The 15,778-nt window shown below is 38.2% G+C and overlaps 1 protein-coding gene and 1 pseudogene across 1 annotated transcript; one reads left to right on the top strand and one right to left on the bottom strand.

The window, feature by feature from the left end:
• The first annotated feature begins 3,231 nt into the window (after positions 1–3,231).
• LOC148934317 (uncharacterized) lies at positions 3,232–7,837 on the top strand. The gene is made up of 12 exons (XM_089062264.1): positions 3,232–3,328; positions 4,021–4,799; positions 4,916–5,531; positions 5,636–5,712; positions 5,790–5,945; positions 6,008–6,091; positions 6,200–6,490; positions 6,556–6,707; positions 6,780–6,960; positions 7,043–7,165; positions 7,228–7,371; positions 7,469–7,837. Exons 1-12 carry the CDS (start codon positions 3,232–3,234, stop codon positions 7,835–7,837), a joined length of 3,069 nt encoding a protein of 1,022 aa, XP_088918390.1.
• Positions 7,838–8,486: 649 nt separating this feature from the next.
• On the bottom strand, positions 8,487–10,886 carry LOC125220282 (protein FAR1-RELATED SEQUENCE 5-like; annotated as a pseudogene).
• Positions 10,887–15,778: the final 4,892 nt, after the last annotated feature.

Below are 15,778 nucleotides of genomic sequence, written 5' to 3'. Positions count from 1 at the left end.
CCGAATTTGAATGACATGTTTTCTTCATCATTTGGCCATGGAGTCATAAATTGCAACATCATTTGATCCAAATTTAATTTAAAAAATGCCTAATTTTAGTTATGTCTAACGGTTGTACTTAACGCATAATTGGCCGTTACAAATCAAAAACATGATTAAGTTATATAGACCCAAAACTTATAAATATTCAAAAACTTATCCAAAACTTTTCAATTTTCAAAATAAGACTAAAACTCGCCTTTTATATATGTATAGATATATATATATATAGGGTCTTGTTAGGATGAGATTTTTGGACATAATTGAGAAATGAGATGCAATCTCAGTCACTAATTCACAAGATTAACTTAATGTCAACAACTATTACATTATGTCAACACGGGGGTATAATTGTCTTTTCATTAAATTATATTTGAAATCATTTTCTAAAATCCTTTCTAAAACTCTAGCTGCAAAGTCTTCAAATCTTCAACATTCAACTCTTCAAATCTTCAAATCTTCAACATTCAAATCTTCAAATCTTCTACATTCAGATCTTCAAATCTTCAAATCTCTTCAACATTCAAATCTTCAAATCTTCAACATTCAAATCTTCGAATCTTCAAATCTTCAAATCTTCAACATTCAAATCTTCAAATCTCTTCAACATTCAAATTTTCAAATCTTCAAATCTTCTTCATTCAAATTTTCAAATCTTCAACATTCAATAAAATAACACTTATTAAAATATCAACAACTAAAAAATAACACTTATAATTTACATATCAATACCGAGAATATCGAATGTCAACAACTCATATTAAAATGTCAACAACTTAAAAATAACACTTACAATTCACATATCAATACCGAGAATATCGAATGTCAACAACTCGTATTAAAATGTCAACAACTAAACAAATAACACTTATAATTTACATATCAATACCGAGATTATCGAATGTCAACAACTCGTATTAAAATGTCAACTAAAAAATAACACTTACAATTCACATATCAATACCGAGAATATCGAATGTCAACACCTCGTATTAAAATGTCAACAACTAAAAAATTACACTTACAATTCACATATCAATACCGAGATTATCGAATGTCAACAACTCGTATTAAAATGTCAACAACTAAAAAATAACACTTATAATTAATGTCAACGACAAATGTCAATAACAAACGTTATGTCAACAACAAACTTTATTTATGTCAACTACGATGTCAACAACAAACTTTATTTATGTCAACAATAACATTTCACAAATAATTAATGTCAACGATAAATATTTTCATTTCAACGACGTATATTATTTATGTCAACAACAACGTTTTACATATAATTCATGTCAACAACAATGTTTTACATATAATAGTTGACATTATATGTATGTAGTTGACATGAATTGTAACTAACTAGTAGCAACTAATTTCCAGCTGGAGAATTTCACCAAACACCTAGAGTGCATCATGATTAAGCTTGATTCTCCAATCCAGCTCACGTCCCAAATTTCCAAAAATATAAACTCAAATCTCAATCTTAATTTCAATTTCAAACTCAATCGAAGAATTAGCCCCAGAATTAACTGTCAAATATCCTAACCATGTCTTCGTAGTGAAGTTCTCTCTATCCTGAAATTTATCAAACAAATCCAAAATCCAACTCTCAATTCATCCCCAAAAATTCATCCTCATCCACCAAACTTAGCAGCTCGATGAGGAGACGCAGCCTGAATAGCTGCTCTGAAATTGCAGGATCTCAATGCGCTGCCGCGGACAAATTCCAACGCCGAAACCACCGCTGATTTCACCTTCACCGCTGCCTTCTTCAGCTTCCGACTCCTCAGCAGCTTCTCGCCGTCGGAATAGCCTAATTTGTAAGTCTGCAGAAAAAATTCGCCTCTTTCTCGCCCGATCGCGGCGGCAGCTCCATGAAGTCATTAGATTCTGGCCACTCCGCCGCGTCGAGAAGATTCTCCAGCCTTCGTCGCCGCTTCTCGCTCCAGATTCTATCTCGCCGCCGCTTCTCCAACCATGTCAGAATTCTCGTCGAATTCTATCTCATTCAAGCAATTCATCAAAAATTAGTTGAATTCATCTGAATTAATCCCCAATCAATTGTGTATTAGTAGTAAATTGAATTGAATTGATAGGTAAATTTAGTTGCAATCAACACCGTGGGATGGAGGGAGAAACTGATTTTGGCGCTGCAGTTCTTCTTCCCCATCTTTGATTGGCCCCAATTACCATTCTATCCTTTCATAATAAATTAATCTAAAAATATTTTTTATGTGGCAAAATCTGGACCACTCATTTAATAAAAATGAGTGGCTGATATTGCATCTCATTTCTCAATTAACCTAAAATATCTCAATTGATCATGGACCTATATATATATATATATATATATATAGGGTAGCATTAAGGTACTTTTACACCCTAAGTGTCTTTTGTCTTCTTAATATCAACCATAAGATGGAGGGAATGGATGGACTAGATTAAAAAGGCCAATCTAATCCCGTATTGCATTATTCGTGCATTTTCGTGCATTAAAAGGGTAATGCAGTAAAATAACATACTACATAATCAGTTTCGAAACGGCAGGTCCGACATTTACGCGGCATTTTCATCGACCTCTCAACTCCCTCTCTCTCACTCCATCCCATCAACAGTCGTTCCCAAATTTTATCCCCTGATTCCACAAAACCCTAGCCGCCGCTCGGTCAATTGAAATCGAGTTCTACGAACGCCGCCTGCCGCGAAATCGCCGTTGGTGAACCATTCACGCCGTGGATTGGATGTCGGTGGACGATTCCCGCCGAGAAATCACTGCGCGCTCTTGGTTGAAAATCGAAACATCTACTTCTAAAGGTGTGGGTCGTTTTTTTTGTTTGTTAGGCACAAGCACTCGTAAACTTCGATTAAAGTCACAAACACTCTTAAACAGCGATTTTGAGTTTGTAATCGAAATAATGCACAAAATTTTGTGGGTCGATTTTTTTGGGAAAGATGAAATTGTTGTTGGTAGAGATAGGGTTTTGTTCATCCTTGATAAAACAACTTCTTTTTTCTTTTGGATCTGGGTTTTGCATCGGTTTACTTTTCAGTTGGTGTAATGCACAAAAGATGCGGTTTTTTTGTTGGAGACGTTGGTATTGCGAGCATTCTATTTACTGTATGCTCGTTTTCCAGCCAATATGTACACTTTTTGTCCCTTTTTGTGTGAAAAAACACTGAGCTATGGTTGAAAACTCACCGATTGTTGCCCTCTCGTTGCGCAGATATAGAATGACTAAAAGACAACGCCCTTTCAAAAGCCAGCCAGAACTGAATGAAGGTTATGCATCATTCCATCAATTTTGCGGGTTATTATTCGTTTTTGTTCTGTGATTGTTTGGCATGAATCTGTTGGATGCATCCCTTTAGCAAGTGATGTATTCCTGTCTTTGTGTTTGTGCATTATAGGTTATGTTCTGTGCATTGTTAAAGAGATGTCGTGCATTACTAAATCAAACGCTTAGATTATTTGGAATTTTTGTTTTGTGGGAGTTTGGCATGAATCTGATGGATGCATCCCTTTAGTAATTGATGTATTCCTGTCTTTGTGTTTGTGCATTATAAGTTCTGTTCTGTGCATTGGTAAAGAGATGTCGTGCATTACTAAATCAAACGCTTAGATTATTTGGCATTTTTGTTGTGTGGGAGTTTGGCATGAATCTGATGGATGCATCCCTTTAGCAAGTGATATATTCCTGCCTTTGTGTTTGTGCATTACAGCTTCAGTTCTGTGCATTGATAAATACATGGCGTGCATTACTTACTTCAACGCATAGATTATTTGGCCGTTTTGCTCTGTGGGAGTGTCGCATGAATTTGTTGGATGCATCCCTTTAGCAATTGATATATTGGTATGTTTGTGTTTGTGCATTACCGCTTCAGTTCAGAGCATTGGAAAATACTTGGCGTGCATTAGTTACTTAAACGCATAGATTGTTTGATCTAAAATATGGTTTTACCTGTTCTGGGCAGGTTCCAAGCACTGTCGGACTGAGTTTGACCAAGCCGTAGAGGATGTTATTCCCATAGGATTAGCTGAGAAACTGCGGAAAAGGTTAGCCGAGGAAGAGGCTGCAACAAGTTCACGCAATGAAGAATTGGAGAAAAAGAAACCCAGGGGGAAGAAAGTCGACCACCTTTACTGTCGTCAAAACCCAACCGAGTTCATATCATGTATACAAAACCTGACTCCCCGGCAGAAGGAAGCAGTGATCGAAATGGGATTCGGCGCTGTCCTAGAGTTCAACATCAGGGAGTTCCCAGGTTACCTAGCTTACCGGGTGTTGAAGTCGTTAAATCTGGCTCGTTGCGAGATTCCATTATCTGGTGGCGAGCGCCTAACACTTGACGAGGAGGATGTCCACCTTACATTGGGTTTCCCAAGAGGGCGGATTCAGATTGCACGCAAAGAAGAATATCAGTCAAACTTCGAGTTCAACGATATGGTTGCCGCTCGGTGTAAAAAGTCTCGGTACAAGCTGAACGCGACAGATGTTGCGAATATGATTAAGGATGAAACTGATGGTGGTCCGGTCTTCAAGCGTCTATTCATGTTCTTACTTGAGAATGCCTTGATGGAGACTCCGTCAGACGGCAATTGCAAGCCAAAGATACTACACTTTATCGACGATGTGGAGGCTATCAGTGACATGAATTGGTGCGGATACGTCTTATCTGTGCTGGAAGTCACTTATCCGGGCTGGGACAGAGGGGACACTGCATACTTCACCGGACCAATCCATTTTCTTTTGGTAAGTAATAGTGGCAGTGCATTATATGTCAAAGTTCATGCATTACTTTTTGCTGCATTAATGATCCCAATATTTTGCATTATAACACCATGTTCTGTGCATTGTTTTTGTGTCAGTGTGCGTACGTGGACCGTGTGGTTCACATACGGAGGCGAGTCGAGCGTGCCTGGCCCACGATAAAGGGTTGGACAGCGGAGACACTCAAGCAAAGGGAAGATGCGGAGATTGATCAGTTCGGAACTGGGAGGTTAGAGGGTCGCATTGACAAACATCAGTACCTTGCCGACGAGGAAGCAAGGAGGGTAGATGCTGTGTATAGGGGAGATAGTGGAACCCCAAGCAGGAACAAGGCGAAGAGACTCAGAGATCGTTTTGTCGCTTCGAGTTCTTTGATGGGACACGCCATTGCGAGGTGGGTCGACGATTTTAATCAGATACCTATTGAACTGCTTGGCGACGGGTGCTTCCGAGTAGGGAGTCAGATTGGGTTGAAGTTGTTAGGGGTGGAAGATGAAAAGCCTGTGGACGATGAGGAAATCGTGACAACACTAACACAAGCGAGGGAAGACGAGGAAGAGTACAGTCCCGAGTGGATTGCGGAAATGGAGAAGATGATGCAGGCATACGACAAAAAGAAAACAATAAGCAGGGGATTTGATAGGCCATCTTTCGTCTTGGATGGCTTTGAGTGTCCGGACCCTTTTGCTACGCAGAAAGAACAACAGGCAGATGGTGAGCATGATGGTGTTGCTATTTTTTGTAGAGTTTACAACGCATTGTATACAAACTTTTTTGCTTTATTAAATTATAATTCACGCATTATTTACTTTTGTCAGGAGACAGGCCTAATTCGATTGGTGGATCTGGAACGACATCTGGGACAGCCCCAGGTGGTGTGGAAAGCAGCCATGGGGTAGGAACATTACATCAGTGAATGTGTATTCATTCTTCATGTTTCAAAATACTTAACCGTGCGTCCATTGTGTACAGCCGGCTGTGGTTAGAGGTGAAAGTGAAGGAGGCAGAGGAGATAAAGTCAAAACAAAGAAGGTGAAGGGAAAACAAAACCTGGAACGCAGTGAGATTCCATCTGATAAGGATGTAGGTCGTAAGGAGGTGAAGGGAAAACGGGCTGCCAATACAAAAGTAATTCCTTTAATAAATATCTTGAATTACAACTACTTGTTACGCTGTTCATTGTTTGACAGGTTGCGTGCATTGTATTCAACTGTTTAGTCATTAAAAGTATTAATTGCTTGCAGTATATAGGCTGTAGTAACCATAACAACATGGTGTGTTTAATGCATCACATGGTGTTGGTAGTGCACATTATTTAGTTTTTTTTTGAAGTATACAATACTTATTATGCCTTAAATGGAACCTTACTTTTGTCCATGTAGAAAATTGGCCAAGCTACTGAAAAGGGTATTGAGATTGGCGTGGGGGAAAAACCCAATGAACCTGAAGTTCTTGCTGGAAAAGAGGGTGCTGGAAAGGGAAAGGGTGTTGCTGTAAAGGGTGTTGCTGGAAAGGGGAAGGGTGTTGCTGTAGAGGCTGTTGCTGGAAAGGGAAAGAGTGTTGCTGCAGAGGCTGTTGATGTAAAGGGAAAGGGTGTTGCTGGAGAGGCTGTTGCTGGAAAGGGAAAGGGTGTTGCTCTGTCGGGCTTGGACACTCCAGATGGTGATTTTGAGGTATGTTGTATTTAATTGGTGGGGTTGCGGATTTATTGTATTAACCCTGTCACCTATTATTGCAGGATCCCGGGAAGCTGGCATCATCCCGTTTCAAGACAGCCAGTCTGGCTGCCCGTTCTCCATTCCACAATCGGGCGATTACACTAACGGCAAAGCCAAACTATCCGGACAAGTCACTATACTATTGGGTGCTGAGCAAAGCGGAAGTGAATAAGTAAGTTTTTTTAGTTTTTCTCAACTATTTCGTGTGAAATGGGTTACTTATGCACACTTTATTATTGTGTAGGGAGACGGTTGTCTACGTAGACGACTGTATCACGACAATGCATATTGAATTCTTGTCGCTGGCGCCGTTCAAGCGCATTAGCCCAGCCATTGTAGACACTTGGAGCGCCCACTTGAATAACATGGAGAAGCTCAAAGCTCCGGAAACAGTTGCTAGGGTCTTCTTCTCGACAAAACCATGCGTTAGTGAAATACCTTGTGCTCTGGTTGGTAATTAGTATTGCAATTATAAATAATTAACTTGTTTACCACATTACACTGTAGAGGCACACCGTGATTGATACCCCGGCTGAATGGTTAGAGGACCAGTTGAGGGAGACATTCTGGACTCGGTTGTTCGATGATGTACTTGGAACGAGAATCTTCAAATGGGAGAACTTTGACATGGTAAATTCTATTAACCTTAACCCATCTGATGTACATACGTTAACCTAATTTTATTTGTACAGTTTTTCTTCCCAGTTTGGGGTTCTACACATCAGTATGTTGTGTGTTTTGATCTGCCGGATGGCAACATGAACATCATCGACCACACATTGGCTGACTCCCACAAATCTTTCAAGGCAAAATATGGGAAAACACCCTCCCTTCTGGTGCGTGTTTGAGGGTATTCCATTAAGTTGCATTACATTCGGATAACTGTGCATTATTTGTGTTTCTAACGCATTTTTTTGTGGGAATTTGTTGCAGAAACAATTTTTCGCAGAAGCGCTGGTGAAGTTGAAGGCTAATCAAAAGGCAGCCGAGGTCCGAAAATGTAAGACACATGTGGTGGCTATGACTTGGAGGAGAAACGAGCCATCTGTGGAGACGAGGGTGTACATCATGCGGCACATGGAGACTTATTTCGGCAGAAAGGACAAAGATTGGCAGTGCGGATTCACCGCCAACGGGACAAAAAATCTGGAAATGTACCGAATTAAGGTAGCAAATGCACTGCTGTCTTCTACACACAATTCTGAGCGCGACACCAACATCTCTTATGCCGCCAAGTTCTGGAAAGAGAAGCCGCCAAAGTTCAATTTCGATAAGTGGGTCGACGAGTTTGGGCTGGATTGATTGCAGGAGTACTGATTAGGAACGATGTTGACGTTAGGTTTAAGACAGTTAGTTTTGATTTGGTCAAATGACGCATGTTTTGAACCATACATTTCACTTGATAACTGATGCATATTTTGGTATTAGTGTGTGATGCAGTACAGAGATAAAGGATAAACTATTTACAAACTTAGGACTAATAGTTGCTGTATCCGCAATGGATGAAATAACCGAGAGTAATGCACAACATAGCCCTATTAATGTAATGCTATAAAACGATAATGCACATTAACAGAGCAATGGAGTAATGGACTAAATAAACGGTAGTGCTGCGCAACCTGGCGGGTTAAATGCAAGTCTAAAAAACGATAACAAACATTAACAAAGTGATGGAGTAATGGATTAAATAAACGGAGTGATGCATAAAATACACATTATTAATGCAAGGATATCAATCGATAATGCACATTATGAACGAACTCGACAAATGGAACAAAACGACGGAATGATGCACAGAATATCGCTATTAATTCAAGCCTATAAATGCGCTAATGCACGAAACCAAAAAACTCAATTAATGGAATAAATAGAGGGAGTGATGCATATAATATCCTAATTAATGCAAGGTTGTAAGTCGATAATCAACAATAAATATAGCAACTCCACATAGTTATTCTGCAAAAAATGACCACAGCGATACACAGAATAAGAACAAATCAGAGCCGAAAATTTATTTTATTAGGTACAAAACACATCAAGCTTTCCTCTTCCCTTTGCTAAGCGCTTTCTCCTTCTCCAGCTCTTTAAGCATTGGACAGTTTCTAGAGTCGTGATGGCCCAACTCATCGCACGCCTTACAACGTCTAAGAGGCCTAGCAGCCTTCTTTATAGCCTTTTCTCTCTTTGAAACCAATCGGCTCGCGGAGCTGCTAGCATGACCCTTCGTCTTTACGACATCCGGAGGATGGACCTCTACAACTTCAGGCCTTGGCATTCCGTAAAATTCTTCAATCATGCGCCTCTTTTCAAACGTCGAAGATGGAGGAGTTCCTGCTTGAAGAGAATTACCAAGTTCTTCCAAACCACTAACGAAAGCACGAAGCACTTCAATGTCACTATCAAAACGTCGAACAAAGCCGTAGAACAGCGATATTCCCTGATTTGTAACAGTCTGCCTATCGTCAACGGTGGACATTGTTTCTACGGTGACATCAAAAATTCCATGTACGGCCTTGGCTAAGGGAGTCTTCATCCATCGGCTGTTGCAGTACATCTCTGGAATTTTTGACACTTCATTGTTCCTGAATAGAAAAAAAATGTGGCAACACAAATAGCCCTGCCTACCGAACAATTTGCAGTCGCACGAGTATGATTCGTCAGTCTTGTCGTGTGTCACGTATACGAATTCCGTCGGCTGTCCCCAAGCCTGTAGGTGTCCATCGTATCTGTTGATGAAAAACCAAGCACACGGCATCTGTCATTCCCATCAACAATTTCTTCTTATATCTTCCTGAACATACTGTCTGTATAAAGCGTCGCAGCATGTTTCTCGAAACCCAACTTAGTGGCTAGTATGGGCACGGAAGTAGCATCGTTGTAGTCCAGCTTTGTTCTAGCATTCCGCTGAAAGTCCAGTGCATTGTTGAAATACAAGTATAATTCGGCAAGGTTCGCTCGGGGCTTCATAAAATTTTTGTAGAAACTATTTTCGGATTCTGATATGGACGTAGTCCTAATCATCGAACCGAGTGGGAAATCTCTGAAGTAGGCCGGTATCCACATCTGTCTATACTCGTACAATGTGTTCAACCAATCAACGTCTTCCAGCTCATAACGCTCAATCACTCCATTCCACTCCTCTTCAAATTCGTCGGGTTCAAGCAAGTCCGACCAAACGCATGCATTGAATTCTTTCTTGAAATCTTCGTCCCTAAGCAACCTGCCTGGAACCTTGGAAGCCAACTTGTGCATTATATGCCACATACACCATCGGTGTCGAGTTCCAACAAGAACCTCTTGAATAGCTGATTTCATGCCTAAGTCTTGATCGGTCACAATCATTTTGGGGGCTACACCCATGCATTCGACAAAATGTTTGAACAACCAGGCAAAGGCCCCTGTTTTCTCGTTGCAGACCAATCCAGCAGCAAATGTTACAGGTTTACCATGATTGTCCTTCCCCGTGAAAGGTGTGAAGATCATGCAGTACCTGCGATGCACACAGGTTTGCAGCATTAGCATAATTAATTCTGAATAATGCATAACGTTAACGGTATAATGCAACTTTATGGCTTTAGAATGCACTCAGTAATGTACAAAAACCTGCATATAATGTATACCTGTTTGTGTTGTAAGTGGAGTCAAACGCCACTATGTCACCAAACATATGGTAGTTCCTCTTCATCAAACCATCACACCAAAAAAGGGCAACCAACTGGTTAGCATCATTAACTTCGTAGTGATATGTGAAGGCGTCCGACAACTCCTTCTTCTTCGCCATGTCGTCCAACACCATTTGCACGTCACAACCGTGTGCGAATGCTTTGATGTCACGAGATGTGTTCCTGATATCCCCAACATTGCAACCGACAAGGTCAAACCCACCGAGGATTTCCTTCAATACCTTAAAGGTAAGTGTGGGGCCTATATTAGCCTTGGAACAGTCAAGAATGAATTTGTGATGTACGTCATCCAACTTCCGGTTAAGTGTCATAAACTGCTGATGCTCCGACTCCACCATACAATGGTTGTGAACCTCGTTGAACTCGTGAATAATATATCTCGGTATTCCTGATTCGGAAAAGTACTTGAAGGATATACAAGCTTTACAACCACAACGCTTGGAAAGCCGCCTGCGTTTAAGAGTAAAACCAGAGCGTGCATTCACATCATCTTCCTCGTTCGACCTCTTGCAGCCCTCCCTATTGCATACCACATAATACCAAGTAGTAACACCATCCGACGCCTTCCTCATTCCTTGTTTGCGGGTATCAAACCCAACAGCGCGGGCATAAACATCATAAAACGCAAACGCAAAATCTAGGGATTGGAACTTCTGACCAATCACAGGCTTCAATTGTGGAGAGCATTCAGGTATAACAAACACTGTACATAAAATCAAAACAACAAGCGTATTGGAATTTAGTTTCATTATATGATACAAATCGAACATTACAACTAAGAAATAGTGCATTATACTTTAACATTTGAATATTACATACGTGGATTAATACCACACTACAGCCGAGATAATAACTAAATCTAGAATTACAACACAGCATCACAGAAAACAAAATAAACACTAAAATAAAAACATCAAGCGTATTAGAATTTAGTTTCAGTCAATGATATGAACCATACATTAAACATAAGAAATAATGCATTATACTTTAATATTTGTACATTACATACGTCGAGTAAAACCACACAGTGGCCGAGATAATAACAAAACCCTATTCAAAACACAGAAACTCGTCGACTCAACAAAATACTACACCCTAACCACCAATGACTGCTCCACCCTAGTGGATTAGATTAAACTCGCCCAATACAGTCAAACACGACAACTAATAAAAAAACCCCTGAGATTATATAATTAACAAACATGACATCAGAATAAACACAGAAATCGTAAAATATCAAAAAGATGAATGAACTCAGATTCATAATCAACATGTGAAGTCCTTAAATTACCTTCTTCCATTGTTGGAGAATAAGAAAAAAAATCACAAAGGCTGCAAGTTTTTCTATTCTTCTAATAAGATGAACGAACTCAGATTCACGACTTCCTCCGGATTAACGCCTCTGTGATGTATTGATACATAAAGATTTTTTTAGAGAGAGAAGAAAGATTCTGCTAATTCCATGAAAAAAACCGATGCAATATATTGTGGAGAGAAAATCAAGCAAGTTTCCATAACTAACTCTAATGTGATTTCCTAAAACACCCTACACGATTATTTTAAGCATTTAAATTAATAATAGGTGGCATTATTTAGGGCCATAAGATCTTTAAATTGAATGGTCAAGATTAAAAAGGAGAATAGAACATAAAACCAAAGAAGGATATGAATACATCCCTATATATATATATATAGAGAGAGGAGTGATCAAGGTCTAACTAATTTTAAGTGTATAACTAGAGACTAAATCTCAGCCACATATCTTATTACTCCAAATTAATCCTATAGCTTAAATAATCTTTCAGATTTTTCTCAAAATAAAAGCCCAAGGGCATTTTCGGAACTCATACGATTAACGTGAATTGTGTGTAGCGATTTGTACAATCTAACCAAATTCAGCTTATGATTTCTTCCATAGATTCAAAATTGTCCATCTTCCGTCCAGATTTCTTATTTGATCTTCCTAATCAAATCGCGTTTTTCCTGAATCATCCAGATTTCTGATTTGTTCATCGTGAATCGTCCAAATCTGTGAATTGATCAGTCATGATTTACGAATTTTCTCCATCACAATTCAACGATTCCTGATTTATTCATCTCGATTCATTCCTCATTGCGATTGGTCAGCCACGATTCAATACTGCAGCTCGATTTCTTTCTGATTCATTTCTCCAGCGAGATTGATCAGCAACATTTGAATTTCTGATCGCATGGATTCAATTCCTTAACCATCGTTGGCAGATTATTCTGATTCAGATTCCCCTTCATCAGGAGAAGAAGAAGAAGAAGAAGAAGAATCTAAAGGTAATTATCAATTATTATCAGTTAAAGTGATGAAGATGAAGTCTATGTGTTTGTTCTTATAGCATTATTAGTGTGTGTATGATGCGAAAAAAGATGTCAGAGTGAGGTATATATGCTTTAAATGGAAGTGTACGCGTTTTGTGAATTGCACAGCATGATTAGCTCTAAAACTACTTATATTACGTTGGAGTGAAGTATTTATCATTTATAGTGATGTAAATATTTCATAGAGTGAAGTATAACTTTGGTTTTTTATACACTAGTGATTTAATGTTTACACTGATGTGTATATTTCATATAGTGAAGTATATATAACAAACAATGAAGTATAACATTGCCTTTTTATACAAACAGTGATTTATTGTGAATATTTCATAAAGTGAAGTATATTGAGTATATAGTGAAGTATATTGAACATATAGTGAAGTATATTGAGTATATAGTGAACTAGTATATGCTTATAATGAAATATATTTTGCATGCTTTATAGTGAAGTTTATATTACTTATAGTTAATTAAAGTTGCTTTATAGTGTACTTATATGAAGGTTTTAATATGTAGCTACTGTATGATATTTGCTCCTTTTACGGGTAAGGATAATCATGGTCACCATTTGACATTTGTTGTTGCCCTTCTGTCCCAGGTAAGAAGCATCTTCTTGCAGAAGGTGTTGTCCTGTCTTCCACACAAAAGAGAGCATTGATTGGGGAATTGCAAAAAGGGGAATGAGAAGGCAAAACATAGGCAGTGAGGATTTGGACATAAATAGTTCACTTTGTAGAGCACTTATGACTCATTTTTAGTACACTTTTGAGTGATTTTTATTTCAATTACATGTTTTGGTTCATTTATTGTGAACATATACTTGCAGTGAAGTTGAAATACTATATAGTGTAGTAACTGTTGTGTACAGTGATGTAAAACTGCTCTATAGTGAAGCAAATATGCTATGCAGTGAAGTAAATTAATAGTCAACATAATATTGAATTTAATTGAAACGGATAAGCTTTATATTGTACTAAATGACACATATTATGAACTAGTTTCATACAAATGGTCATGAACGCTTGAAGTTTACAATCATTTTTCCACATTTATCTCCATGTTGTTGCTACATTCTTGATAATGCTTTGATGTTGTCGCCAAGTTATTCAATGACTCATGGTTTGTTTCCGACAATATTAATGAGCTGCAATACTTTGTTCTTAGCCTTTGGAGTATTCACTTGCTGCTTCTTTTAGGCAATAAATTTTCAATCGTGTTCCCGCTCGCCATAGTAACGGTCATCATATACTTCACTCTAAGGTGCAATGCAGCTTCTTGAATCTATATATGGTGCAGTGTTACTGAAATCAATAGAAGAAAGATAACATTAGCAATGATTACTAAAATTTTCACCTTTGTTAAGAATACATTTGTATATAGAAGCACCATAGTATTTCATATACAAGTATTATTATACTAACAATCAGCTATACATACAATCATCATATCATAACAAGAATTCGAAGCCTTCATATTAGTAGCATTGTTATTTGTTTACTATTAATTCATGCATAGATCACAGACACTTCACTCTAACACTGGAATACTTCACTCTAACCATGTTTTACTTCACTGAATTGGAAAAACAAAGCACTACAAGCATAGATCACAAACACTTCACTCTAACACTGGAATACTTCACTCTAACCATGTTTTACTTCACTGAAATGGAAAAACAAAGCACTACAAGCATAGATCACAGACACTTCACTCTAACACTGGAATACTTCACTCTAACCATGTTTTACTTCACTGAAATGGAAAAATAAAGCACTACAAGCATAGATGATAGACACTTCACTCTAACACTGAAATACTTCACTCTAATAATTTTTTACTTCACTGAAATGGAAAAACAAAGCACTACAAGCATAGATCACAGACACTTCACTCTAACACTGGAATACTTTACTCTACACTGTTTTACTTCACTGAAATGGAAAAACAAAGCACTACAAGCATAGATGATAGACACTTCACTCTAACACTGGAATACTTCACTCTAACATTGTTTTACTTCACTGAAATGGAAAAACAAAGCACTACATGAATAGATGACAGACACTTCACTCTAACACTGGAATACTTCACTCTAAACATGTTTTACTTCACTGAATTGGAAAAACAAAGCACTACAAGATTAGATCACAGAAACTTCACTCTAACACTGAAATACTTCACTCTAACCATGTTTTATTTCACTGAAATGGAAAAACAAAGCACTACAACCATAGATCACAGACACTTCACTCTAACACTGGAATACTTCACTCTAACACTGTTTTACTTCACTGAAATGGAAAAACAAAGCACTACAAGCATAGATCACAGACACTTCACTCTAACACTGGAATACTTCACTCTAACCATGTTTTACTTCACTGAAATGGAAAAATAAAGCACTACAAGCATAGATGACAGACACTTCACTCTAACACTGGAATACTTCACTGTAAGCATGTTTTACTTCACTGAATTGGAAAAACAAAGCACTACAAGCATAGATGACAGGCACTTCACTTTAACACTGTTTTACTTCAAACCAATGAAAAAATAGAGCAGAATAAGCATAGATCACAAACACTTCACTCTAATAATGTAATACTTCACTAAATGAAAAACAGAGCAGGTAGTTGTTACTCACGATCAGAGTCTACGGTTGTTGTTTTTCTTTTTTTTTCTGTCGATCAAAACCTACAGAAAACATAGAAGTAGTTAACTGTAGTAATTAACTGTAAGCTAACGTCTGTTCTATTCAATTTGGATTCCATAATAAACTACTGCATATCTCACTTATTAAAAACTCTCGACGTTTGAATTTGCAGAATTCTCAAAACTAAATCTAAATAAGAATGAGAAATCTAAATCAGAAACTAGTAGAACAACTTACATTTTGAAAAATCTTTCTCATTTCGATTCATTGTTCGACTATGGATGGAGGCGACAGCGATTGCAGCGACAATGGATGGAAGCGATGGCGACGATGGATGGAAGCAACGGCGACGGTGGATGGAAGCGACGGCGACGATGGATGGAGGCGACGGGAAGAGCAGTGATGGCGGGAGATGAATTCTGCAAATGAGAAATTAATTCAATTGTTAACCCTAATTTTATTAGTGAAATGTCCATTATACCCCCGCCTTGTATAGTGAAGTAAATCTTTGATAGAGTGAACTGATTTCTCCTTTAAATTCGAAAATCTCATGTGTTA

This window comes from Salvia hispanica, chromosome 1 (genome assembly GCF_029641045.1).
Source record: "Salvia hispanica isolate PSC_SH4W2 chromosome 1, Shi_PSC_v1, whole genome shotgun sequence".
Classification (NCBI taxonomy): Eukaryota; Viridiplantae; Streptophyta; class Magnoliopsida; order Lamiales; family Lamiaceae; genus Salvia; species Salvia hispanica.
Note: the sequence above shows the minus strand (reverse complement) of the source record. Positions and strands in the feature narration are given on the sequence as shown.

What these genes read in the sequence shown, in the direction of transcription:
- LOC148934317 (XM_089062264.1), top strand. Translation starts at nt 3,232, where the DNA reads ATGGTTGAAAACTCACCGATTGTTGCCCTCTCGTTGCGCAGATATAGA. An exon ending in GAAAGAACAACAGGCAGATG is followed by an intron (nt 5,532 to 5,635) that starts GTGAGCATGATG and finishes TACTTTTGTCAG; the next exon opens with GAGACAGGCCTAATTCGATT. An exon ending in GTGTGGAAAGCAGCCATGGG is followed by an intron (nt 5,713 to 5,789) that starts GTAGGAACATTA and finishes CATTGTGTACAG; the next exon opens with CCGGCTGTGGTTAGAGGTGA.